General features: G+C 43.9%; 1 protein-coding gene across 1 annotated transcript in view; it reads right to left on the bottom strand.

Annotated features, from left to right (window-relative positions):
• The window catches only part of LOC139471315 (uncharacterized), a 124,668-nt gene extending 104,012 nt beyond the window's left edge, over positions 1–20,656 (bottom strand). Inside the window, exon 1 of the mRNA XM_071253622.1 lies at positions 20,580–20,656. Coding sequence (XP_071109723.1) covers positions 20,580–20,655 — 76 coding nt within the window. The 5' untranslated portion in view covers position 20,656. The remainder of the gene's footprint in view (positions 1–20,579) is intronic.
• Between the last annotated feature and the right edge of the window lie 5,153 nt (positions 20,657–25,809).

Here is a 25,809-nt window from a genome sequence, read left to right as displayed (position 1 = left end):
CTCATAAACTGTGTCCAGATGCCCTGTTGTGTTTTGTGTCCCGTGAAGGATACTGACATGCCCTGTTGTGTTTGTGTCCCCGTGAAGGATACTGACATGCTCTGTTGTGTTTGTGTCCCGTGAAGGATACTGACATGCCCTGTTGTGTTTGTGTCCCCGTGAAGGATACTGACATGCTCTGTTGTGTTTGTGTCCCGTGAAGGATACTGACATGCTCTGTTGTGTTTGTGTCTTGTGAAGGATACTGACATGCTCTGTTGTGTTTGTGTCTTGTGAAGGATACTGACATGCCCTGTTGTGTTTGTGTCTTGTGAAGGATACTGACATGCCCTGTTGTGTTTTGTGTCCCGTGAAGGATACTGACATGCCCTGTTGTGTTTTGTGTCCCGTGAAGGATACTGACATGCCCTGTTGTGTTTGTGTCCTGTGAAGGATACTGACACATATTGCTGGAGACGCGGATGCAACCAAAACAGCGTGTGTGAGGCATGGCCTCGTTTCTGTCCGTGCAGACAGTGTTATTGGATTAAGGTATATTTCATCAAGTGAAGGTCATACACGTATTCAATCTTCTTTATCACTGGAGTGTTTAATCTAGTTATTGGTCTGCTCCTTGTCTATCATCCTGACAGTGACGGAGAAGACTTGGATTTTATTTGAGATGAAAATAGACTCTTGTGGGGGTGATTAAACTCGATAATACATGTCTGTTATGAGAAGATGAGTGAGTGGGGATAACCCAGATTCTGAAAGACTTGTTTTAATTAAAGACAGAGTGGGGCAGGTTTAATACAATCTTAGTGACACGAGCCCTTAGTGATACGAACCCTTAGTGACAAGAGCCCTCAGTGACACGAACCCTTAGTGACACGAGGCCTTAGTGACACGAACCCTTAGTGACACGACCCCTTAGTGACACGAAACCTTAGTGACACGAACCCTTTGTGACACGAACCCTTAGTGACACGAACCCTTAGTGACACGAGTCCTTAGTGACACGAGCCCTTAGTGATACGAACCCTTAGTGACACGAACCCTTTGTGACACGAGCCCTTAGTGACACGAGCCCTTAGTGACACGAGCCCTTAGTGACACGAAACCTTAGTGACACGAACCCTTTGTGACACGAGCCCTTAGTGAATTCGAACCATTATGGAACCTCTGCCCTTTGCCCTCAGCCCTCATCTACCGGAGCGTTGCTGAAATATCACCAGCACCATCAGGTTACATCTTATTGACACGTGCTGGGACATCCTTTCTGACTATTTCCTCTTAACCTTCACAAACATGGTCCGAAGTATTCCACCAACTCCACATAACGAAGGATTATTTCTATGTGACCTTGATTATCATCCTCGATGGTCCAGGGTAGTATATATCCTTGTAGGATATGGACCCTGGTCCCATACTCTACCATACTGTCGTTCCGGAAGAGACATCACCCTGTACATTTGTCTCACTTAGCCCAGAATGTGTCTCGCTTAGCCATGCGAGTTGATGAGGCGGTTGTTTCTAACGCTGTCAATCTACATCGGCTCATCACGGAACAATGGTAAAGAATAATACGCAGGATAATCGAGCTGACAATGAAATATGTGCTTATCCAAATTATAAGTCAAATTGAGTAAACTGCGATAAGTACACTAAAATAACACCAATCAGAAGCAGTAGTTTGTCCGAGCACTTCAAACCATATATACATAAAAATTATATACCCGTACATTTATCGATTACTCTGAATCCGTGCTCTCGAGACACCGTACAAAATATATACCAGTATACACTTTCTGGTGACAGTGTTTTCAGACTCATCTACTGGAAGACCGTCTACTTTATGTTCACATAATAAAATCAATACATTTTAAACGTCCCGGTAAAGTATGTAAATCCCTAATGTGTGAAGTAGCGTGTCGTCCAGGTTTTATGTTGTTATTCATTCCTGTCATGGGACTTTAATGTTTGTTTTTCTATATCAGTTCCACAATACAATACATTAGTGAGATGTCTCTATATAGAGACACACGTTCCCCGAGTGCATTCCCTGATCAGTGCACCACGTTCCAATACAATCATTCACGCACCAGGTATTGGATTATCTCGAGCTCCATATGCAATTCTTCAGAACAGAAAGACCTACTGATCATACAATTGAACATTGATCTCAGAAAAATCAAGTCCTTTTATCAAACTCCAATACTTTGACTCTACACAGTGTTGTTATGGCGTCTTGCTGTCGTTTTTTTTATAAATACTTTGCCCGGGTCCATAGATTTGGTCGCCAGCCCGAACTATGTATTAACACATTGATTACTGTTAGCTCGTGCCACCTACTCTGTAACACTACCAACCACGTCAACTTCTCTTTCTCGCAGCTCAGAAACTAACACGTTTTATTTGGTTTACAGGGTGACTTTTCAACGCAGCAAATGTCAAAGGTTGGATTGATGGTGTTATTGTACCAACCTTTCAATCCGTCTTGTAGTTTGCACATGCGGGTGAGCGCCATGCATTAGAAAGGCCAACAAATTAGTAATTCGATTTTAACATTTTCACGTTTAGTTTTAGTTTCTTTTCCCTGAATCACGATAAACGCATTATGTTGCCTTTTCGTAGAGAATGTATGAGGGTGCACGCCAAGCATTTGAAAGGCTAACACATTAAAACATTATTCGATTTTCAAATTTTCACGACCAGTGTCTTGACATTTGTGAAAAACCAGGAGTTTAAATTTCTGTTCAGTAGTTCACGATAATAGCCTTTAAGTTTCATTTTCGAAGAAATTCTTAATGGAGTTTATATCCTCAAACGAATTAGGCCCCAATTCAAACAGATGCAAGTATTTATGCTGAGGCTGTCATACATAATCCTATCACTGAGTGTGGGGAATACATTCTGTGTTTAATATCAACAACAAGCACACCATTCTCAACACTTAAGCTAGTATTTAGATGATTCTGAGATGAATAGCCCGCAAGTCGACCAATCAGGGTTGTGAAATGTATATGCGTTGTTCTTCCATGTAGTTCATTTCAACATCGAGTTCCTTGTTCTTCCTTGAAGTTCTTGTGTATTTCTGAAGTTAAATGCTGTTCTTTGTTCTTGCGTTCAATTATGTGTAATTCCTTCTTGTTCTGTTTAATTCATAGTATTTTGGTGTGATCCTGTGATTTTTCGTAGAATTCATTGCAGTTTGGTGTAATCCTGTGGGTTTGTTATAATTCATTGCAGTTTGGTCTAATCCTGTGATGTTCCTCATCAAAGACCCCAATCGGTCATAATCATTTTGTTTATATTACTGACTTCACCGGTCAATTTGTTTACTACCCTTTGTGTACATAACAGGCTTCCGTGTATCTACACCTTAAATCTACTCTACTGTATAAACACTGCCGACTACCTGTATATATAACTGTCAACCATACTCTGTACATCACTTGCTTGATAACAGTGTTAGAACCTACACCGAAACGTCGCTCCTATTTGTAATAAAGAAGTTGTTCATCCATATATCTTTTCCTTACTTAGCACTTTACACATTCCGTCAATACCAAACACACGCGTTGTCAGCACAACGCTATGACAATGTTCGTGAACGGAGTAGGGCTCACTTGACTTTCGTCTACCAAACTGACACGCGTCACTATTACACCGCGTCGTCGCCGTAGCTAATCACTGGTGATGGAGAAACATCGCACTGTCTGTCATGTCACCGGCTGATCCGATCTCAAAGGACCTCTACGACAAGCGTGTGGTGCTGCGGACCGACCCTGATCCGGAATCAAAGACACACATTCATCGGATGCCAAGAGATCTGTCTCGCCGCAGTTTTCTCTTTAGTGTTGCTTCCCTTAGCAATGTAAAAAACAGCTGATCCGCAGATTTGCTCTGATACCTATCACTGGTCTTTCACAAAAAGTTGTAAACGTCAAAGAGTTTTAATTGACACGTTGTATTGTAACCGAAGTCCAGTACTGATGACATTTGAGTTCCAATATTTTGTTGTATATCTCATTTCAAAACGACCTGGCCGCACGTGCTCTCTAAAGACTCTCACGACCGACGAGCAAAGTTGTTATCAAGTTGATTTGGATATATATGAAACATAGTTCGAACGAGAAGCGATGGCGGTCACCCAGTTTCAGCATCAATCAACAACATCGCATCCCAGTTGACATGCCCGCAGTGAGTACATGCTGATGTATATTTTCCTGAACCCACAGCGTCAATAGCTCATCTTCAACCACAACGAAATAAACCCGACCCTTTCGCTAAAAGTGATTAGCCAGCCAGTAACAAGTTGTCCCAAGTAGGAGTCCCCTGTCAACAGTCGCGGAGTTTAAGTTTCATCCAACATGGCTGAATGTTCAATCATCCTCGCCGAAGTCCATAAATTAAGTTCATGTTTAACCGATTTGCGGTCAGTTTCTCCCCGACGGTCACGTGTTTGTCAGTTTTCACAAACATCCCCAATGAGTCGTGGTACCCTGGGCCGATTTAATCATCATTTACACAGACCACAGCTCAACATCCGTGAACCCTGTAGCATCTCTCGCTGTCTTCCGTCGGAGAGTTACGACTTGTACCCGCAGTGGTTGTTGATTGATGACTCGCTTGATATTTCACCTCCACTCATGTTCCTACTCATCAATCTGTGCATCAACTCGTAGATCAATGGTAAGAGGCGACTAACGGGATCGGGCGGTCAGACTCGCTGATGGGTTGATGCATGTTATCGTATCCCAATTGCGTGGATCGATGCTCACGATGGCAATCACTGGATTGTCTGGTCCAGACTCGATTATTTACAGACCGCCGTCACATAGCTGTAATCTTGCTGAGTACGGCGTTAAACAACAAACCAAACCAAACCCAAATCCTAGATCAATGACGTGTATATGACATGGTGGAGCTCTGAGAGCAACTCAGCAGAATGACGACGGTCTGTAAATAATCGAGTCTGGACTAGACAATCAACTGATTGCATAAGCAACGAGTCGCGACATTAATGACGTCACCGAGTCTGACAACCTGAATGTGATCGGGAGAGCCAGGCTACCGGGTCACATGACTCATGTTGGTTCGAACGTTATGACAACTAGGCTCACCACACACCCTAACACCAACCCCAACCCCCAACCCCGCTACCCCATCAGTTGTGTAGATGGGGGTTTGTGTGAGTGGTTGCTGACATAGCACAGTGGTAGTAGTAGTAGAAACAGCACTAGCAGGAAAAGTAATAGCAATAGACATAGCAGGAATAGTAGTAGTAATAGTAGTAGTAGTAGTAGTAGTAGTAGTAGTAGTAGTAGTAGTAGTAGTAGTAGTAGTTGTAGTAGTAGCATCTTCCCGAGGCAAGGGATTTAACTGACTATAAAAGCCCAGTTTCCACCCTTGCCGAACTAGGCTGGTATTATGGAGTTACATTTTGTCTGGATTAACGAGTACCGAACCGAACCGAAATCGAATTCCCGTTCGTAAACTGTAATGAAGAGTTCGATCGATTGTAGGATTTACAAAGCATGTGCACCGCCAACTCGTTGTCAACATATATTTTAAAGTCAGTTTACTCCCTTGACTCGGGAAGATGTAGTAGTAGTAGCAACAGCACTAGCAGCAATAGTAATAGCAATAGACTTAGCACGAATAGTAGTAATAGTAATGGTAGTAGTAGTTGTGGTAATGGTAATGGTAGTCGTGGTAGCGGAAACGGTAGCCGTAACAGTAGTAGTAGCACCAGTAGCAGTAGTGGTGTTGCAGAGTGATATTTTGTACAAGTTAGGTTTTAATTCTATTTTAGCCATAGTTTTGCACACATTCTATTTCAGATTTGAATTAAGTACATAGTTTATTTATCATTTCTTATAGGCCATGGGCCACTTATGGTACTTAGGTCACCCCCCCCCCCCTTCCATCCCTATAAATGTATTTTCAATGTTAACATATGAGTTCATGTTCAGGACACTCTAAGGCTGGTGGGGGGTGGGGGTGGGGTTGGGGGTGGGGGTGCACGGTTGACCTAAGTAGCCCATGGCCTATTACTTTTGCTATATAATTGTATTTCAGTTTAAACATCAATACCATAGCTTATCTGTTTTATCAGTATATTATTCATCAAGCCTTTAATAACCATACCACTGCATGTTTTTCACCCACAGCACTCAGCATCCCTCTCCACGCTTCGACTACTCTATTGTTCTCTGTGGTCACTCACAGCTGACCACAGGTATACCTTTGTTTTCTCGTGATCTGGATCAGTTGCCAGATTACACTTCACGTATGTACTTCATAGTCATTTTGTGTATATTTTTGGATGGATCTTGTGTTCGGAATTTTATTCATGGATCCAATAGATGTGTTAATTTCATGTATCTTAGGATGCAACTGGCACTACCTTAGAAGCCTCGGTGACACGGCACAGGTTTCACCAATCTGGCCGTATTCGTTCGCCTTTCTATTCTGAGAGAATAAACATTCATCAGTTCACACCCTGTAGCTGTTTGTTGTGTTTACCACCCCGACAATAAGATGCTTCTACAGTAGCAGCAGCAGTAGTAGTAGTAGTAGTAGTAGCAATAATAGTAGTAGCAGCAATAGCAGTAGCAGTAGTAGTAGTAGTAGTAGCAGTAGTAGCACCCGTAGCACCAGTAGTAGTAGCAGTAACATAAGTAGCAGTAACAGTAGTAGTAGAAGCACCAGTAGTAGTAGTAGTAGTAGGTCCAGTAGTAGTAGTAGCAGTAGCAGTAACAGTAGTAGTAGTAGTAGTAGTAGTAGTAGAAGCACCAGTAATAGTAGTAGGACCAGTAGTAGTAGTAGTGGCAGTAGTAGGAGTAGCAGTAGTAATAGCAGCAGCAGTAGTAGAATTAGTGGTAGTAGTAGTTGTAGTAGTAGTTGTAGTAGTAGTAGTTGTAGAAGTAGTAGTAGAATAGTAGCTGTAGTAGTAACAGTAGTAGTAGTAGCTGTAGTAGTAGTGGTAGTAGTAGTTGTAGTGGTAGTAGTAGTATAGTAGTAGTAGTAGTAGTAGCTGTAGTAGTAGTGGTAGTAGTAGTGGTAGTTGTAGTAGTAGTATAGTAGTATAGTAGGAGAAGTAGCTGTAGTAATAGTGGTAGTAGTAGTAGTAGTAATAGCAGTAGTAGCTGTAGTAGTAGTAGTAGTAGTAGTAGTTGTAGTTGTAGTAGTAGTAGTGGTAGTGGTAGTGGTAGTAGTAGTAGTAGTAGCTGTAGAAGTAGTAGTAGTAGTAGTAGTAGTAGTAGTAGTAGTAGTAGTAGCTGTTGTAGTAGTAGTAGTAGTCATAGAGCAAGGTTAATAGAATATTTTCGACAAGTTGATGTTGTTCTCGTTTAGCACTGCTTGATACTATGTCATGATTGTCATCCTTCAGTGATTCGGGTCTCAGTTGGGATCCGACTGTGTGCATCAGCATCATTGGGCTAAATACATGATTTATTGCTCTTTAAATGGATACGTTCTATCGATTAAGTGTTGTATCATTAAACACAGAGCGCGCCTAGTATAATGCAAAGTTAGTAATTGTGAGTCGTGGAATATGAATACAGTGTTTATTTTGACGTCGCTTTAGGAGCCAGCTTTAATCTCGTCTTATTACTACTCTCACACTGGGAAGGGGCGGGCTATATATCGAGCGAAATCAGGTCCTCGGCATTACCATAAACACTCCGATATAGGATCCCTACGTTCTGAGCGTCACTTTGAGAGACTTCACCTAAAGACATTAAAATGATTTACTTTTCAACATAATTTTGGGTTGTCCCACATTCATAGAAGTCCTCATCTTGGCTGTCCCAAATGTTCTCCACAGCTGCTATGACGTCATCGGTCAGGTCGACCTGGGTTCCGGCTTGAACTTTCTTCATGGTTTGTTGCAGATGGAAGTTTGATGGAGCCAGGCCAGGATACAATGTGCTGCGGAATCGGTTCAAGGCCACACTCGTTGATTGTAACCATGGCAATTACAGATTTGGGAACTTATTTTGTCAGCTTCATATGTCTCTACTTTTCACCATGGCCTTTCCGGCTGATGGGACATTCTTGGCCTTCTGTGGTGGTGGTGGTGACGTCACATGCTTCCAGTGTTTTGCTTATTGTTTGGAAGTGGTGAACCCAGCTGAACTATCTACATACGCTTAGATATTCGCCAGTAGGCCATCACCGTATCATATTTCTCGGAATCATTTCTAGTGATTGTGGCGTCACAGGAAGGAGAGTCGTCTTCGAAGCTCTTCCTGTAATGCATAGGAAGTCGTACTCACATCTTCATAGATGGAGTTTGGTGTAAAGACCTTTTCTGCACGCGCTTGCTCACTGCACGTGACTCACAGTTGTACATGCTCCAAGGTCGCAGACCCCATGCATATCTTACAGACACAGACAAACATTTGTTCAGCTGACTCACGTTTTTGTGGATACACCTCTATGATATCATGTTTATTATCTCATCTTACATTTAAATACTAGCTTCTGATTGGTTAAGGAGTGGGCAGTTATTTTCCAGGTAACGCGCTCATGTACACCGCCGTGAAATTAATCGGAACACGCCTTGCTTATCTCGCATAAGTATCGTTGAGCCTGAAATGAACCGATGTTTATCCGAATGCATTTGGTAAATGATGTACTTCGGTTTGCGTCTTCTGTCAAAATGGCTGAATCAAAGCGTTTTACTCTGTGAAACCTCGGTCATGTATCCCGGATCTGAATGAATGTCTGTTCGTACATAAACTGACGCACAGAGTACATCACACCATATACCCTTCGAGTCTGACAACTTATAATGTCCACAACATATTTTACTGTTACGCAAATCCTTCTCCGCTCAGAACTTGTCAATCAAGCCTCGTTTTTCCGTCCTTTACACCGCCATTGCAACAGAAGAATAAACAACCAGACAAGCCGTACACCTTTAAGAGTAACTTGCCTTTGGTAGAGGGGTGTGTTTTAATTGTAAAGAGTATGTGGATCATGAATGTCAATTCTTGTGACACTGCCCCCTTTATATTGAAATTAGGGCGCCATTATTAAGAAGATGTACTCAAATCTGTGATATTTTCAATGATTATTCTGATGTTGAAAAATTGTCTTTTATACTGTCCAACCCAGATGTACTGTCCTCAGCTGCCATGACCGGCAAACTGTTATTACAACAACGCAAATCTATGTTATATCATGGTGTGTAAATTGCTGCTGCCTGTTGTAGAATGTGTGTTGGTTGATTTAATGTTTATTCGGCTTTTAGTAAATAGTTTTATGCAATTCGCAGTTGTATCTTAATAGTCTCTCATAACTCGTAGACGGGTGGCTCTGTGGTGTTTATTTTGCTATGTCATTTGTCATAATATGTAAACAGAGGTAAGACTGTAATAAACAATCGGCCTGTCTATCTGCAATTATCGATCATCATAAATCGATTTACAAAGGAAGCAAAGGTATTACCCTTAACCGAAGTAGTTTTGCGGATGTGATTTTATTAAGATGTCGTTTTCCTGAAACTGTAACAAACAAACTGCCTTGAAGAGGAGTGGAGTGGATTCACTTTCCTAAACCAGAACCACTTTGGTCTAAACCCAAAACCAAGAGGTAGAAGAATGACCATTGATGGCACTCGCGTTAAAGCAGTGGACTTCATACACGTTCTGAGATGGGAAATATGAGTTGACAATGAAACCAAAAATCTGATATTGTTTCTTGAACAACTACATCGGATTCAAACGAATCAATGCCTCTGTCCAACAATGCTACGGATGTTATTTCTAAAAGTGTGATAGTTGATATTAAAAATATAGACAGCATGGTGAAAATGAAAGGAACGAGTTGTCGATGAATGGCAAAAGGGCTTCCAAGATCAATCTACTTTGGAGGACTTCACCATTTCTGAAGTGTAAGTCGGTTGTAAAGACGAAACTGTTCTTAAAATGTTGATCTAAGAGTTAGAACAGCAGCATGCCGGGTTAGAACAGCAAGATGCCGGGTTAGAACAGCAAGATTCTGGGTTAGAACAGCAATATGCTGGGTAAGAACAGCAAGATGGCAGGTTAGAACAGCAAGATGGCAGGTTAGACCAGCAAGATGCCGGGTTAGAACAGCAATATGCCGGGTTAGAACAGCAAGATGCCAGGTTAGAACAGCAAGATGCCAGTTTAAACAGCAAGATGCCAGTTTAAACAGCAAGATGCCGGTTTAGACCAGCAAGATGCCAGGTTACAACAGCAACATGCCGGGTTAGACCAGCAAGATGCCAAGTAAGAACAGCAAGATGGCAGGTTAAAACAGCAAGATGCCGGGTTAGACCAGCAAGATGCCGGGTTAGAACAACAAGATGCTAGGTTAGAACAGCAAGATACCAGGTTAGAACAACAAGATGCTAGGTTAGAACAGCAAGATGCCGGGTTAGAACAGCAAGATGGTAGGTTAGAAAAGCAAGATGCTGGGTTAGAACAACAAGATGCTAGGTTAGAACAGCAAGATGCCGGGTTAGAACAGCAAGATGTCGGATAAGAAAAGCAAGATGCAAAGATAGAAGAGCAAGATGCCGGGTTAGAAGAGCAAGATGCCAGGTCAGAACAGAAAGATGCCGGGTCAGAAAAGCAGGATGCCGGGTTAGAACAGCAAGGTGCCGGGCTCGAACAGCAAGGTGCCGGGTTAGAACAGCAAGATGCCGGGTTAGAACAGCAAGATGCCGGGTTAGAACAGCAAGATGCCGGGTTAGAACAGCAAGGTTCCGGGTTAGAACAGCAAGATGCCGGGTTAGAACAGCAAGATGCCGGGTTAGAACAGCAAGATGCTGGGAAAGAACAGCGAGATGCCAGGTTAGAACAGCAAGATGCCGGGTAATAAAGTAGGATGCCCGGTTACAACAGCAAGATGCCAGATTAGAACAGCAAGATGCCAGGTTATAAAGTAAGATGCCCGGTTACAACAGCAACATGCCAGGTTAGAACAGCAAGATGCCGAGTAAGAACAGCAAAATGCCGGGTTAGAACAGCAAGGTGCGGGGTTAGAACAGCAGGATGCCAGGTTAGAAAAGCAAGATGCCAGGTTAGAACAGCAAGATGCGGGGTTAGAAAGCAAGATGCCAGGTTAGAACAGCAAGATGCCAGGTGAGAACAGGAAGATGCCAGGTCAGAACAGCAAGATGTCGGGTTAGAACAGCAAGATGCCAGGTCAGAACACCAGAATGCTAGGTTAGAACAGTAAGATGCCTGGTTAGAAAAGCAAGATGCTGGGTTAGAACAGCAAGATGCCGGATTAGAACAGCAAGATGCCCAGTTACAACAGCAATATGCCAGGTTATAACAGCAAGATGCTGGGTTAGAACAGCAAGATGACAGGTTAGAACGGCAAGATGCCAGGTTAGAACAGCAAGATGCCGGGTTAGAAAGGCAAGATGCCAGGTTAGAACAGCAAGATGCCGGGTTATAACAGCAAGATGCCCGGTTAGAACAGCAAGATGCCAGGTCAGAACAGCAAGATGCCAGGTTAGAACAGCAAGAGGCCGGGTTAGAACAGCAAGATGCTGGGTTAGAACAGCAAGATGCCCGGTTAGAACGGCAAGATGCCGGGTTAGAACAGCAAGATGCCGGGTTAGAAGAGCAAGATGCCAGGTTAGAACAGCAAGAGGCCGGGTTAGAACAGCAAGATGCCGGGTTAGAACACCAAGATCCTGGGTTAGAACAGCAAGATGCCTGGTTAGGAAAGCAAGATGCCAGGTTAGAACAGCAAGATGCCGGGTTAGAACAGCAAGATGCCAGGTTAGAAAAGCAAGATGCTGGGTTAGAACAGCAAGGTGCCGTGTTATAACACCAAGATGCTGGGTTAGAACAGCAAGATGCCTGGTTAGGAAAGCAAGATGCCAGGTTATAACAGCAAGATGCCCGGTTAGAACAGCAAGATGCCAGGTCAGAACAGCAAGATGCCAGGTTAGAACAGCAAGAGGCCGGGTTAGAACAGCAAGATGCTGGGTTAGAACAGCAAGATGCCAGGTTAGAATGGCAAGATGCCAGGTTAGAACAGCAAGATGCTGGGTTAGAACAGCAAGATGCCGGGTTAGAACACCAAGATGCTGGGTTAGAACAGCAAGATGCCTGGTTAGGAAAGCAAGATGCCGGGTTATAACAGCAAGATGCCCGGTTAGAACAGCAAGATGCCAGGTCAGAACAGCAAGATGCCAGGTTAGAACAGCAAGAGGCCGGGTTAGAACAGCAAGATGCCTGGTTAGGAACGCAAGATGCCAGGTTAGAACAGCAAGATGCCGGGTTAGAACAGCAAGATGCCAGGTTAGAAAAGCAAGATGCTGGGTTAGAACAGCAAGATGCCGGGTTATAACACCAAGATGCTGGGTTAGAACAGCAAGATGCCTGGTTAGGAAAGCAAGATGCCAGGTTAGAACAGCAAGATGCCGGGTTAGAAGAGCAAGATGCCAGGTTAGAACAGCAAGATGCCGGGTTACAACAGCAAGATGCCGGGTTATAACAGCAAGATGCTGGGTTAGAACAGCAAGATGCCAGGTTAGGAAAGCAAGATGCCAGGTTAAAACAGCAAGGTGCCAGGTTAGAACGGCAAGATGCCGGGTTAGAACAACAAGATGCTGGTACAGAAAAGCAAGATGACGGGTTAGAACAGCAAGATTCTGGGTTAGAACAGCAATATGCTGGGTAAGAACAGCAAGATGGCAGGTTAGAACAGCAAGATGGCAGGTTAGACCAGCAAGATGCCGGGTTAGAACAGCAATATGCCGGGTTAGAACAGCAAGATGCCAGGTTAGAACAGCAAGATGCCAGTTTAAACAGCAAGATGCCAGTTTAAACAGCAAGATGCCGGTTTAGACCAGCAAGATGCCAGGTTACAACAGCAACATGCCGGGTTAGACCAGCAAGATGCCAAGTAAGAACAGCAAGATGGCAGGTTAAAACAGCAAGATGCCGGGTTAGACCAGCAAGATGCCGGGTTAGAACAACAAGATGCTAGGTTAGAACAGCAAGATACCAGGTTAGAACAACAAGATGCTAGGTTAGAACAGCAAGATGCCGGGTTAGAACAGCAAGATGGTAGGTTAGAAAAGCAAGATGCTGGGTTAGAACAACAAGATGCTAGGTTAGAACAGCAAGATGCCGGGTTAGAACAGCAAGATGTCGGATAAGAAAAGCAAGATGCAAAGATAGAAGAGCAAGATGCCGGGTTAGAAGAGCAAGATGCCAGGTCAGAACAGAAAGATGCCGGGTCAGAAAAGCAGGATGCCGGGTTAGAACAGCAAGGTGCCGGGCTCGAACAGCAAGGTGCCGGGTTAGAACAGCAAGATGCCGGGTTAGAACAGCAAGATGCCGGGTTAGAACAGCAAGATGCCGGGTTAGAACAGCAAGGTTCCGGGTTAGAACAGCAAGATGCCGGGTTAGAACAGCAAGATGCCGGGTTAGAACAGCAAGATGCTGGGAAAGAACAGCGAGATGCCAGGTTAGAACAGCAAGATGCCGGGTAATAAAGTAGGATGCCCGGTTACAACAGCAAGATGCCAGATTAGAACAGCAAGATGCCAGGTTATAAAGTAAGATGCCCGGTTACAACAGCAACATGCCAGGTTAGAACAGCAAGATGCCGAGTAAGAACAGCAAAATGCCGGGTTAGAACAGCAAGGTGCGGGGTTAGAACAGCAGGATGCCAGGTTAGAAAAGCAAGATGCCAGGTTAGAACAGCAAGATGCGGGGTTAGAAAGCAAGATGCCAGGTTAGAACAGCAAGATGCCAGGTGAGAACAGGAAGATGCCAGGTCAGAACAGCAAGATGTCGGGTTAGAACAGCAAGATGCCAGGTCAGAACACCAGAATGCTAGGTTAGAACAGTAAGATGCCTGGTTAGAAAAGCAAGATGCTGGGTTAGAACAGCAAGATGCCGGATTAGAACAGCAAGATGCCCAGTTACAACAGCAATATGCCAGGTTATAACAGCAAGATGCTGGGTTAGAACAGCAAGATGACAGGTTAGAACGGCAAGATGCCAGGTTAGAACAGCAAGATGCCGGGTTAGAAAGGCAAGATGCCAGGTTAGAACAGCAAGATGCCGGGTTATAACAGCAAGATGCCCGGTTAGAACAGCAAGATGCCAGGTCAGAACAGCAAGATGCCAGGTTAGAACAGCAAGAGGCCGGGTTAGAACAGCAAGATGCTGGGTTAGAACAGCAAGATGCCCGGTTAGAACGGCAAGATGCCGGGTTAGAACAGCAAGATGCCGGGTTAGAAGAGCAAGATGCCAGGTTAGAACAGCAAGAGGCCGGGTTAGAACAGCAAGATGCCGGGTTAGAACACCAAGATCCTGGGTTAGAACAGCAAGATGCCTGGTTAGGAAAGCAAGATGCCAGGTTAGAACAGCAAGATGCCGGGTTAGAACAGCAAGATGCCAGGTTAGAAAAGCAAGATGCTGGGTTAGAACAGCAAGGTGCCGTGTTATAACACCAAGATGCTGGGTTAGAACAGCAAGATGCCTGGTTAGGAAAGCAAGATGCCAGGTTATAACAGCAAGATGCCCGGTTAGAACAGCAAGATGCCAGGTCAGAACAGCAAGATGCCAGGTTAGAACAGCAAGAGGCCGGGTTAGAACAGCAAGATGCTGGGTTAGAACAGCAAGATGCCAGGTTAGAATGGCAAGATGCCAGGTTAGAACAGCAAGATGCTGGGTTAGAACAGCAAGATGCCGGGTTAGAACACCAAGATGCTGGGTTAGAACAGCAAGATGCCTGGTTAGGAAAGCAAGATGCCGGGTTATAACAGCAAGATGCCCGGTTAGAACAGCAAGATGCCAGGTCAGAACAGCAAGATGCCAGGTTAGAACAGCAAGAGGCCGGGTTAGAACAGCAAGATGCCTGGTTAGGAACGCAAGATGCCAGGTTAGAACAGCAAGATGCCGGGTTAGAACAGCAAGATGCCAGGTTAGAAAAGCAAGATGCTGGGTTAGAACAGCAAGATGCCGGGTTATAACACCAAGATGCTGGGTTAGAACAGCAAGATGCCTGGTTAGGAAAGCAAGATGCCAGGTTAGAACAGCAAGATGCCGGGTTAGAAGAGCAAGATGCCAGGTTAGAACAGCAAGATGCCGGGTTACAACAGCAAGATGCCGGGTTATAACAGCAAGATGCTGGGTTAGAACAGCAAGATGCCAGGTTAGGAAAGCAAGATGCCAGGTTAAAACAGCAAGGTGCCAGGTTAGAACGGCAAGATGCCGGGTTAGAACAACAAGATGCTGGTACAGAAAAGCAAGATGACGGGTTAGAACAGCAAGATGTCGGATTAGAAAAGCAAGATGCAAAGATAGAAGAGCAAGATGCCGGGTTAGAAGAGCAAGATACCAGGTCAGAAGAGAAAGATGCCGGGTCAGAAAAGCAAGATGACGGGTTAGAACAGCAAGATGCCGGGTTAGAAAAGCAAGATGACGGGTTAGAACAGCAAGATGCCGGGTTAAAACAGCAACATGACGGGTTAGAACAGCAAGATGCCAGGTTAAAACAGCAAGATGACGGGTTAGAACAGCAAGATGCCAGGTTAGAACAGCAAGATGCCGGGTTAGAAAAGGAAGGTGCCCGGATAGAAGAGCAAGATGCCAGGTTAAAACAGCAAGATGCCGGGTTAGAAAGGCAAGATGCCAGGTCGGAACAGCAAGATGCCAGGTTATATAGGTTGTGTTATTATTGTCTATTGTGCAAATGGGCTGTGTTATTGGTGTCTGTTGTGCACTTGGGTTGTGTTATTGGTGTCTGTTTTGCACTTGGGTTGTGTTATTGGTGTCTGTTGTGCACTTGGGTTGTGTTATGGTGTCTGTTGTGCACTTGGGTTGTGTTATGGTGTCTGTTGTGCACTTGGGTTGTGTTATTGGTGTCTGTTGTGCACATGGGTTGTGTTATGGTGTCTGTTGTGCACTTGGGTTGTGTTATTGGTGTCTGTTGTGCACTTTGGTTGTGTTATTAGTGTCTGTTGTGCACTTGGGTTGTGTTATTGGTGTCTGTTGTGCACTTTGGTTGTGTTATTGGTGTCTGTTGTGCACTTTGGTTGTGTTATTGGTGTCTGTTGTGCACTTTGGTTGTATTATTGGTGTCTGTTGTGCACTTTGACGTGTTATTGGTGTCTGTTGTGCACTTTGACGTGTTATTGGTGTCTGTTGTGCACTTTGACGTGTTATTGGTGTCTGTTTTGCACATGGGTTGTGTTATTGGTGTCTGTTTTGCACATGGGTTGTGTTATTGGTGTCTGTTTTGCACATGGGTTGTGTTATTGGTGTCTGTTGTTCACTGGGGTTGTGTTAATGGTGTCTGTTGTGCTCTATGGCTGTGTTATTGGTGCTCTAGGGTTGTGTCATTGTGATCAAGGCCCGGCCGTGTTCTTGCGATCGCTCAACATTTTGTTCTCTGTGTCACTTATGGTGCCACTTCAAAGGATTAACACGAAATGTGTGTGCTATGTTTGAGTGTATGTGTTTGTGTGTGTGTGTGTGTATGTGTGTATGTGTGTGTGTTTGTGTGTATGTGTTTGTGTGTGTGTATGTGTGGGTGTGTTTATGTGTGTGTGTATGTGTGTGTGTTTGTGTGGAATGTTTGTGTTGTGTGTTTTTTCTCTGTGTGTATGTGTTTGTTCTTGTTTTTGTTTGTGTATTTGTGGTGTGTGTGTGTGTGTGTTTGTGTGTATGTGCGTGCGTGCGTGCGTGCGTGCGTGCGTGTGTGTGTATGTGTGTTTAGGTGGGTTTGTGTGTGTGTCTGTATGTGGAGTGGAGTGGGGATTGTGGCACAGAGAGAGAGAGAGAGACATATAGACACACACACACACACACACACACAGACATATATACACACACACACACACACACACACACACACAGACATATAGACACACACACAGAGAAAGAAGGGATGAGAGATAATTAAAAAATATATATCAGATATATCACGGCGTGTCAACGTGATGTGGAGAGAGAACATGACGAGATACATGTCTTAAACATTTACCCGTGTTTGGTGCTGAAAAAAGCGTATATCAAAAGCAGGGCGAATATTGGATGGCACGCAGATTAAGCAAATTCATAAACTACTTCTTCAAATGGCATGGATGTATTAAACCAAACAAATATGACACGTGCAACATCAAGCATGCACGTGAGTAATTTAGTATATTAGTTCAACGAACATTTTGTGTTTGAAAGGTATTTTATCACAAGCATCGAGACATTTATTGACTCTGATCGCGTTAGGACACGATGGAAGTTACAAGCACGCACGCACGCACGCACGCAGGCAGGCACGCACGCACGCACGCACGCACGCACGCACGCACGCACGCACGCACGCACGCACGCACGCACGCACTTAAGGAGACCAAATGCTCCAAACGACAGGATCCCCCCCCCACCCTCCCCCAGAACGAGGAGAGACGGTCTAGGAACGATAACTCTATGGAGACTCCGGTCGGACATGTATTGACTGTGGACAACAGCCGCGGTTATAGATTTTCTCATGAATGACACTCAAACGACACGACTGATTTTTTCTCCAAAGCACTTAGCTACATACACTGTTCCAGACCCGTGCCTGATAATGCCTACTTTATTGCAACCAGCACAGAAATAATTACCAGTGCCATGTAACGTCATCATCAGAATAGGACAACTAGAGGCAACCATTATGTGTAGTTTAGCGCTATGTTGCATCGATATCAGTCACCAATCTTATGGTATTATACTAAATCGTTTTGTGCTATTTCCAGTTGTAAGACTAAAAACTTATTCTATTTTTACGGATTTATTTAATTCTCGTATATAACATTTTTCTCGTCAGGGCTCAAGTGACGTCACGAGAGTAATGTTTTAAACAAAGATGTCGTAATGTGGCATCGCGACCTTCTACCATTAGAATAGAACTGTCAGGATGACCTTCCCTAAACCCACTTCCAAACCTATTCATAGCCTGGATGATTCGTCGTCATAGTTGGCGTTTCGTAAACCAAACATGGAGCTACTGGCGTCTCGGGTGAAACAGCGTGTGTAACCTCGCTTAACCTCAGCTATGTTAATTCGGCCATCAGAATATCGGCCTCCATTCCAATCACGGCTAGGTGAGAGGACCTCTATATCTCCCACATTCCTACTCCCGATGTAATGAGAAGACCTCTGTATCTCCCACATTCCTACTCACGGTGTAATGAGAGGACCTCTATATCTCCCACATTCCTACTCACGGTGTAATGAGAGGACCTCTTTATCTCCACATTCCTTCTCACAATGTAATGAGAGGACCTCTATATCTCTCACATTCCTACTCACGGTGTAATGAGTGGACCTCTATATCCCCTACATTCCTACTCACGATGTTATGAGAGGACCTCTATGTCTCCCACATTCCTGCTCACGATGTAATGAGAGTACCACATGACACACATTCCTACTCACGATGTAATGAGTGTACCACGGGACACACATTCCTATTCGTGACTTAATTAGGGAGCCAACAGCTTTCTCCATATTCCTATTACAGCTTGATAACCTTGCCTATATTCCTACTCACGGCTTAATGAAACACCAATAGTATTATCCATATTCCTTTTCACAGCTTAATGAGAGAACCAAAGCTATTGCACATACTCCCACTGATGACTAAATTAGAGAACCAATAACATGTCTTGAAAGGGAACCACGAAATTCACACAATCCTTTTCCAGTTGACGAGTGAATCATTGGCCTGAATGCCTTGTTAACCCTTCATCACAGTACAGTGTACATCTGCACGTTCCTCTTCTCAACTTAGTGAAAGCACAAAGAATATCGACTCGACTCGACTCACAACCTTTTGAAACCTCATATGCCATCGTGACATAATATCACGAAATATCATCGCTGCATTTCTATTCATAAATTTATGAAAGCACAAAAACATCGCTTGTAATGATATTCAGAATAATCAAGTTGAATATATATTTGTTATCACAACTTCGGATGCCATGAAAAGTACACACTAACAACTGACTTAAAGGAAGAAGCATACTCGTGCCTCAGTTCCGATAAGATGAACGTTCTCATCTATGTGAGTAGCTATACCTGTCACGTATTCCGCTATTTATGTCAATTATTCAGCTATTTCTGTAAATCATTCAGCTGTTCATGTCAAGTAGTCAACTATTCCTGTCAAGTATTCTTATTCCTGTCAAGTATTCCTATTCCTGTCAAGTATTCCTATTCCTGTCGAGTATTCCTATTCCTGTCAAGTATTCTTATTCCTGTCAAGATGTCAACTATTCCTGTCAAGTATTCCTATTCCTGTCAAGTATTCCTATTCCTGTCAAGTATTCCTATTCCTGTCAAGTATTCAGCTGTTCCTGTCAATAATTCCTATTCCAGTCAAGTATTCCGGTATTCCTGCCAATCATTCTGCTATTCTTGTCAATTATTCCTATCGTGGTCGTAAGGGTAACAGCGCAAACTACTGGTGTGTGAGTGAGTGATTTGTTTCACTCCGCACATAGCAAGATAATATTAAGTTATATCGTCTGGACTTTCACTCGGAACAGACATTACTACAGCTGTAGGCTGACGACAATTCTAACAATGGAAACAACTTTCAGATCTTGCTGGCAAACGAACCCTGTCATACGTATGTGATCTTGTCTCAGATTTATTGTGCATTGAAGCCCTGATAAAGCCAAGAAGTCACGGACTCTTCACACAATGTACATAGTAAGTCACGACGTACATAGTGCATTCAGCTTGTTTGTTTACAAGTCACGACGTGCATAGTGCATTCAGTTTGTTTGTTTACAAGTCACGACGTGCATAGTGCATTCAGTTTGTTTGTTTACAAGTCACGACGTACATAGTGCATTCAGCTTGTTTGTTTACAAATCACGACGTGCATAGTGCATTCAGTTTGTTTGTTTACAAGTCACGACGTACATAGTGCATTCAGCTTGTTTCTCAACAAGTCATGACGTACATAGTGCATTCAGCTTGTTTCTCTACAAGTCACGACGTACATGGTGCATTCAGCTTGTTTCTCTACAAGTCACGACGTACATAGTGCATTCAGCTTGTTTGTTTACAAGTCACGACGTACATGGTGCATTCAGTTTGTTTTTCTACAAGAGATCTGCTGTGCGGCGGCAGGCAACAAACGCTTATTTTTTATGCAACCTGTGCGAGTGGCAGGTACTGCCGGTAGAGCAGGACATGCTTTCCGCTTCAGCGAACACCTGGTGTCATCTCTGATTTTCTATGATCCATTCATATACTTTTCACAGCTATTTTGCCCTTTACGTCAAATGGAATCTGTTTCGGTGGATAATCTAGACTGCTTATTCTCTTGCGTTGACAATTTATACATATCTTTTATGAAGTTATACCATGTGGGGACACGTTTTACGCCGTTGTTGATTGTTGCTCATTATATCAGCCACTTGTTTGCTTGGCCCTGGTTCTCCCCACCGCCATGATATTGTTTGAATATTGATGACCGCAACGTAAAACAATTAATATGATATACATTTTTTTAAATATCTTATTGCAGCACATCTCAGGTAACAATGAAATCTTAAATAATATACATGCTCCTACCTGATAGAGCCATCGTGAACGTCACTATCTGAAACGTCAACGTGTACAACATCACCATCTCCACGACCCGCGCCATCGTCAGCATGTTATAAAAGTGGAAACTGACACAACTCTTCCATCGAAAGAAAACCTAAGTCGGTATTAATCACCATCCCTCACTCAAGTCTCGCGGGATCTCATCACATATGAGTTAATCCCTTGTCTTTTTATTTCTTCACAACTCCAAAATGAACTTTCAATGATTCCGCTCCTCTGTGCCCGCCCAAACACAATCCCCACTCCATTACCTTCAAGCGTGGCTTTGTTGTGTGATCGATAGCGCGGTACAGCACACCTAGACTGGGGGACCTATAGCTGGGATACAATCACATCTGCATCTGCTTATCTTCGTATTCCGTTTTACAATCCCCTGTGGTAGGCGTGGGTGTGCGAGCTGGCCATACAATCCCCTGTGGTAGGCGTAGGTGTGCGAGCTGGCCATGCGTGATACTGCTGACACGTCACAATGGTGAAATGAGTGAGAGCCGACTTGTGTCAGTTCAGTTACTTTTGTCTGAGAGTGAGTGAGTGAGTGAGTTGGGTTTAACCCCGCTTTTAACAGTGTTCCAGTTATATCACGGCGTGTCAGCTAAATGTGGGAGGAAAGCCCGAAGTGATGCAGGTCTCAGACGTTTACCACTTCGGTGAAACCCACGAGCACTGGTATGGTGTGCTGACAAACCTAGAAATATAATCGGGGCGAACTGGGATTCGAACCAACAATCAGAGGTTTCTGGCGTGCCCAAGGGACGCAACTCTGCACAGCGAGCCCGTGCCCCCCCCCCCCCCCCCCCCCCCCCCCCCCCACACCCATTTGTCTGAGAACCCTTTGAGGATTCTGTGTAGAACACTTTGGGGGTTTCTGGGTAGAACTTTTTGGGGTTTCTGGGTAGAACCCTCTGGGGATTTGGTGTAGAATCCTTTGGGGTTTCCGGGAAGCACCCTTTGGGGTGTCTGGGTAGAACCCTCTGGGGATTCCGGGGAGAATCCTTTGGAGTTTCCGTGTAGAACCCTTTGGAGTTTCTGGGTTGAACCCTCTGGAGATTCGGGGTAGAACCATTTGGGGTTTCGGGGTTGAATCCTCTGGGGATTCCGGGTAGAACCCTTTGGGGTTTCTGGGTAGAACCCTCTGGAGATTCCGGGTAGAACCCTTTGGGTTTCTTGGTTGAACCCTCTTGGGATTCCGGATAGAACCCTTTGGGGTTTCTGGGTAGGACCCTCTGGTGATTCCGGGGAGAACCCTTTGGGTTTCTTGGTTGAACCCTCTGGGGATTCCGGGTAGAACCCTTTTGGGTTTCTGGGTAGAACCCTCTGGGGATTCCGAGTAGAACCCTTTGGGGTTTCTTGGTTGAACCCTCTGGGGTTTCTTTGGTGAACCCTCTGGGGATTCCGGATAGAACCCTCTAGGGATTCTGGGTAGGAATCCTTTGGGGTTTCCAGGTAAAACTGATTTCCAGGAAACCATGAGAGGAGACTTAGCTGTCTCGGGTGGTCAGCCTCAGTGACGTGGCTGACTTCGTTCTTCCAAACCTCACTATGTTCGCACCATTCAACCATCTTTAGATTATTCCATTTTGCAACATCCATTGATTAAGGTGAGACTGCAGGAGTTGGAACCCACTGCGTGTACAATTGTGTCGAGAACCACAGAATTAGACCGATAAATAGTCCATTTGGAAGTGATATTCATTCAGTGATTGACCACTAGAGCCCAATTACTGAATCAATTACTTCCCAATGGACACAACTGCGTTTCTATTCACAAGATGTATTTGTCCTTTGTGAATTGTCTCCACTGACGTCATGAGGGACCGACTATTGAGATTGTTTCGTAAAATATATACGTTCCAGAAAACTCTATAAAATTATTATTTTTCTTCTGGGTTTAAAATAACAAAACATCTTCGCTGAGCATGCCGGTTGTCCTTAACAAAATGTGTTGTGAATTGCTTTTTTAGACTCTTTTCACAGAACAAATACATGTGTTGTAACAATATCAGGTCTCTAACAAAAATCGCAAACCAGCCACTACTATGAAGTGGTGGGTCACTTATTTCTTTTTTGTTTGCTTAATCCAGATACGAATCCTCAAATCCACATGTAAGGTATTTCGTGACAGCCATAGGTAATGCGGAATTATACGTGTTCTCATGAATCATTACAAAGGTAAAGACACCAGGTGTTTATATGAGTGAGTGTCTGGTCGTGTCCCTGACTACCATTGTACAAGTCGTACGTTGAGGTAAAGACACCAGGTGTTTATATGAGTGAGTGTCTGGTCGTGTTCGGGACTACCATTGTACAAGCTGTACGTTGAGGTAAAGACACCAGGTGTTTATATGAGTGAGTATCTGGTCGTGTCCCTGACTACCATTGTACAAGTCGTACGTTGAGGTAAAGACACCAGGTATTTATATGAGTGAGTGTCTGGTCGTGTTCGGGACTACCATTGTACAAGCTGTACGTTGAGGTAAAGACACCAGGTGTTTATATGAGTGAGTATCTGGTCGTGTCCCTGACTACCATTGTACAAGTCGTACGTTGAGGTAAAGACACCAGGTGTTTATATGAGTGAGTGTCTGGTCGTGTTCGGGACTACCATTGTACAAGCTGTACGTTGAGGTAAAGACACCAGGTGTTTATATGAGTGAGTGTCTGGTCGTGTCCCTGACTACCATTGTACAAGTCGTACGTTGAGGTCAAGGTAATGAAACAGTATGCCCTGACAGAAATTCGGGCAATATTTCTTTCATATGTTATTTTCGGAAACCTCAAGCAAAGCTTTGTTTGCAGTTAAAGCATTGTTGGAATTGGAAATAAATTGATTTCTTTCCCCCACAGAAAACATCAACGTCAGAAAATAACAGATTTAAAGACAAAATAGCGGTGGAAACTATATGAATGGATCAGTGAAAAATCAGTGATGACACCACGTGTTCGCAGCAAGGGTAAGTATGTCCTGCCCTACCGAGAGCACCGCCACTCTCACAATTTGCAATGACAACGATTAGTAACATATATGAATATAAGGACTTTCTTACTAATTGAACCAGTGGCTTCAGCCATCAAAGCATCTATGAAAAATAACGCTGACACGTACAGATATTGTAGTCTTAGAACAAATGCGCCCCAGCGACATGACACTTGAAACTTGATCCTATATTACTACATGTATGTTGTGGCTGGTCAGTGTGATGACACCGTCGCCGGGTGATTCACACCGTGTGACCTGACACTTGAAACAGATCCTATATTACTACATGTATGTTGTGGCTGGTCAGTGTGAGGACACCGTCGCCGGGTGATTCACACCGTGTGACCTGACACTTGAAACAGATCCTATATTACTACATGTATGTTGTGGCTGGTCAGTGTGAGGACACCGTCGCCGGGTGATTCACACCGTGTGACCTGACACTTGAAACAGATCCTATATTACTACATGTATGTTGTGGCTGGTCAGTGTGAGGACACCGTCGCCGGGTGATTCCCACCGTGTGACCTGACACTTGAAACAGATCCTATATTACTACATGTATGTTGTGGCTGGTCAGCGTGAGGACACCGTCGCCGGGTGATTCCCACCGTGTGACCTGACACTTGAAACAGATCCTATATTACTACATGTATGTTGTGGCTGGTCAGTGTGAGGACACCGTCGCCGGGTGATTCACATCGCGTGACCTGACACTTGAAACAGATCCTATATTACTACATGTATGTTGTGGCTGGTCAGCGTGAGGACACCGTCGCCGGGTGATTCCCACCGTGTGACCTGACACTTGAAACAGATCCTATATTACTACATGTATGTTGTGGCTGGAGTAGTATAGGTAATGGGGGTTCTGGACCACTTCCACTGGAGCCAGATTCATATACCTATACCGCTACTACAGGGGGAATTTTTTATGACAAAATGATTATGCGATTCAACGATATTCATGAGATGTATTAAACGAAACATCAATTTTAATTAATAATGAATAAAATTTACTATAGCCCACGAGGATATTGGAAAGGTATAGGAGCAATAAAAAAATTAGCCACCGCGGCTAAGGTATCTAAAGATGTGGCCAAGGATTGGTTAAAGAAACAAGCGTTGTGGCAAACATATTTACCGGCACCGCGTTATATACCGAGGAAGAAGTTTGATATTTCTACAACAAATGAAGTTCATCAGGCTGACCTCTTGTTTCTTCCCCACGATAAGGTAAAACGCAAAACGTATAAATACGCTTTAACAGTAGTGGATGTGGCTAGTCGATACAAAGAGGCTGAGCCATTAACATCGAAAGAATCAACAGAGGTAGCTAATGCACTGAGCCGCATATATAAACGCGGACCACTAAAATGGCCTAAGATATTTCAAGTAGATCCCGGTCGCGAGTTTATGGGCTCGGTAACTAAACTGTTAACAAAGCAAGACGTCAAAATCGTCCGTGGTGAAAGAGAGGCCCACCGCAGTCAAGCTATCGTCGAAAGATTTAACCGGACACTAGCGGAACGTTTGTTTGGCTATCAGTATGGGATCGAAATGAAATCCGAGCGATTGAGATCAACCGAATGGGTGACACGATTATCAGCCGTTGTATCAGCGCTGAATAATGAAGTGACGAGATTAATATGGAAGAAACCTTCCGATGCGATTAAAATGAAATCCGTGTCTTCCGAATCTTCAGCACCGAGGAGAGGCAAAGAACGAAAACTTTCGGATAGAGTAAGGGTAAGATATTTATACCAGCCCGATGAACTCCTACGTCGCGCAACCGATCCCATATGGTCCCTGAAGACGTATAACATTAGTAGATTGGTTACGAAAGAAGGAGAGCCTATTCTTTATTATCTTCAAGATGGACCGGGTAGGGCATTTGTTGCTCATAGTTCCCGACGGTACGGTATTACCACCATAACCATAAGCATAGGTAGTTACACCATCATTATCAATCCATCTCTTTGTATCTAAGGGGGATAATGATTCTTGTTCATTCTTAATCCATATATCCTATGATCGTAACTTCTTAAAGAGTTCATCTCGTGTTTGAACGTTCTATCGTTGAATAATGATTCTTTATACTGTTCGTGTTTGATATGCTTTTTTACAACATACTTCTTAACACCCTTGGCTTTTCTTATCTCTCCATTATCAGACTTTTTTATAGAATACATCTTAGGTCTTAATCCCACATACTCC

The sequence above is a fragment of the Haliotis cracherodii genome, unplaced genomic scaffold (genome assembly GCF_022045235.1).
Source record: "Haliotis cracherodii isolate W230 unplaced genomic scaffold, xgHalCrac1.p SCAF_22, whole genome shotgun sequence".
Lineage (NCBI taxonomy): Eukaryota > Metazoa > Mollusca > Gastropoda > Lepetellida > Haliotidae > Haliotis > Haliotis cracherodii.
The sequence above is the reverse complement of the archived record's forward strand: the minus strand, read 5'-3'. Positions and strand labels throughout refer to the sequence as shown.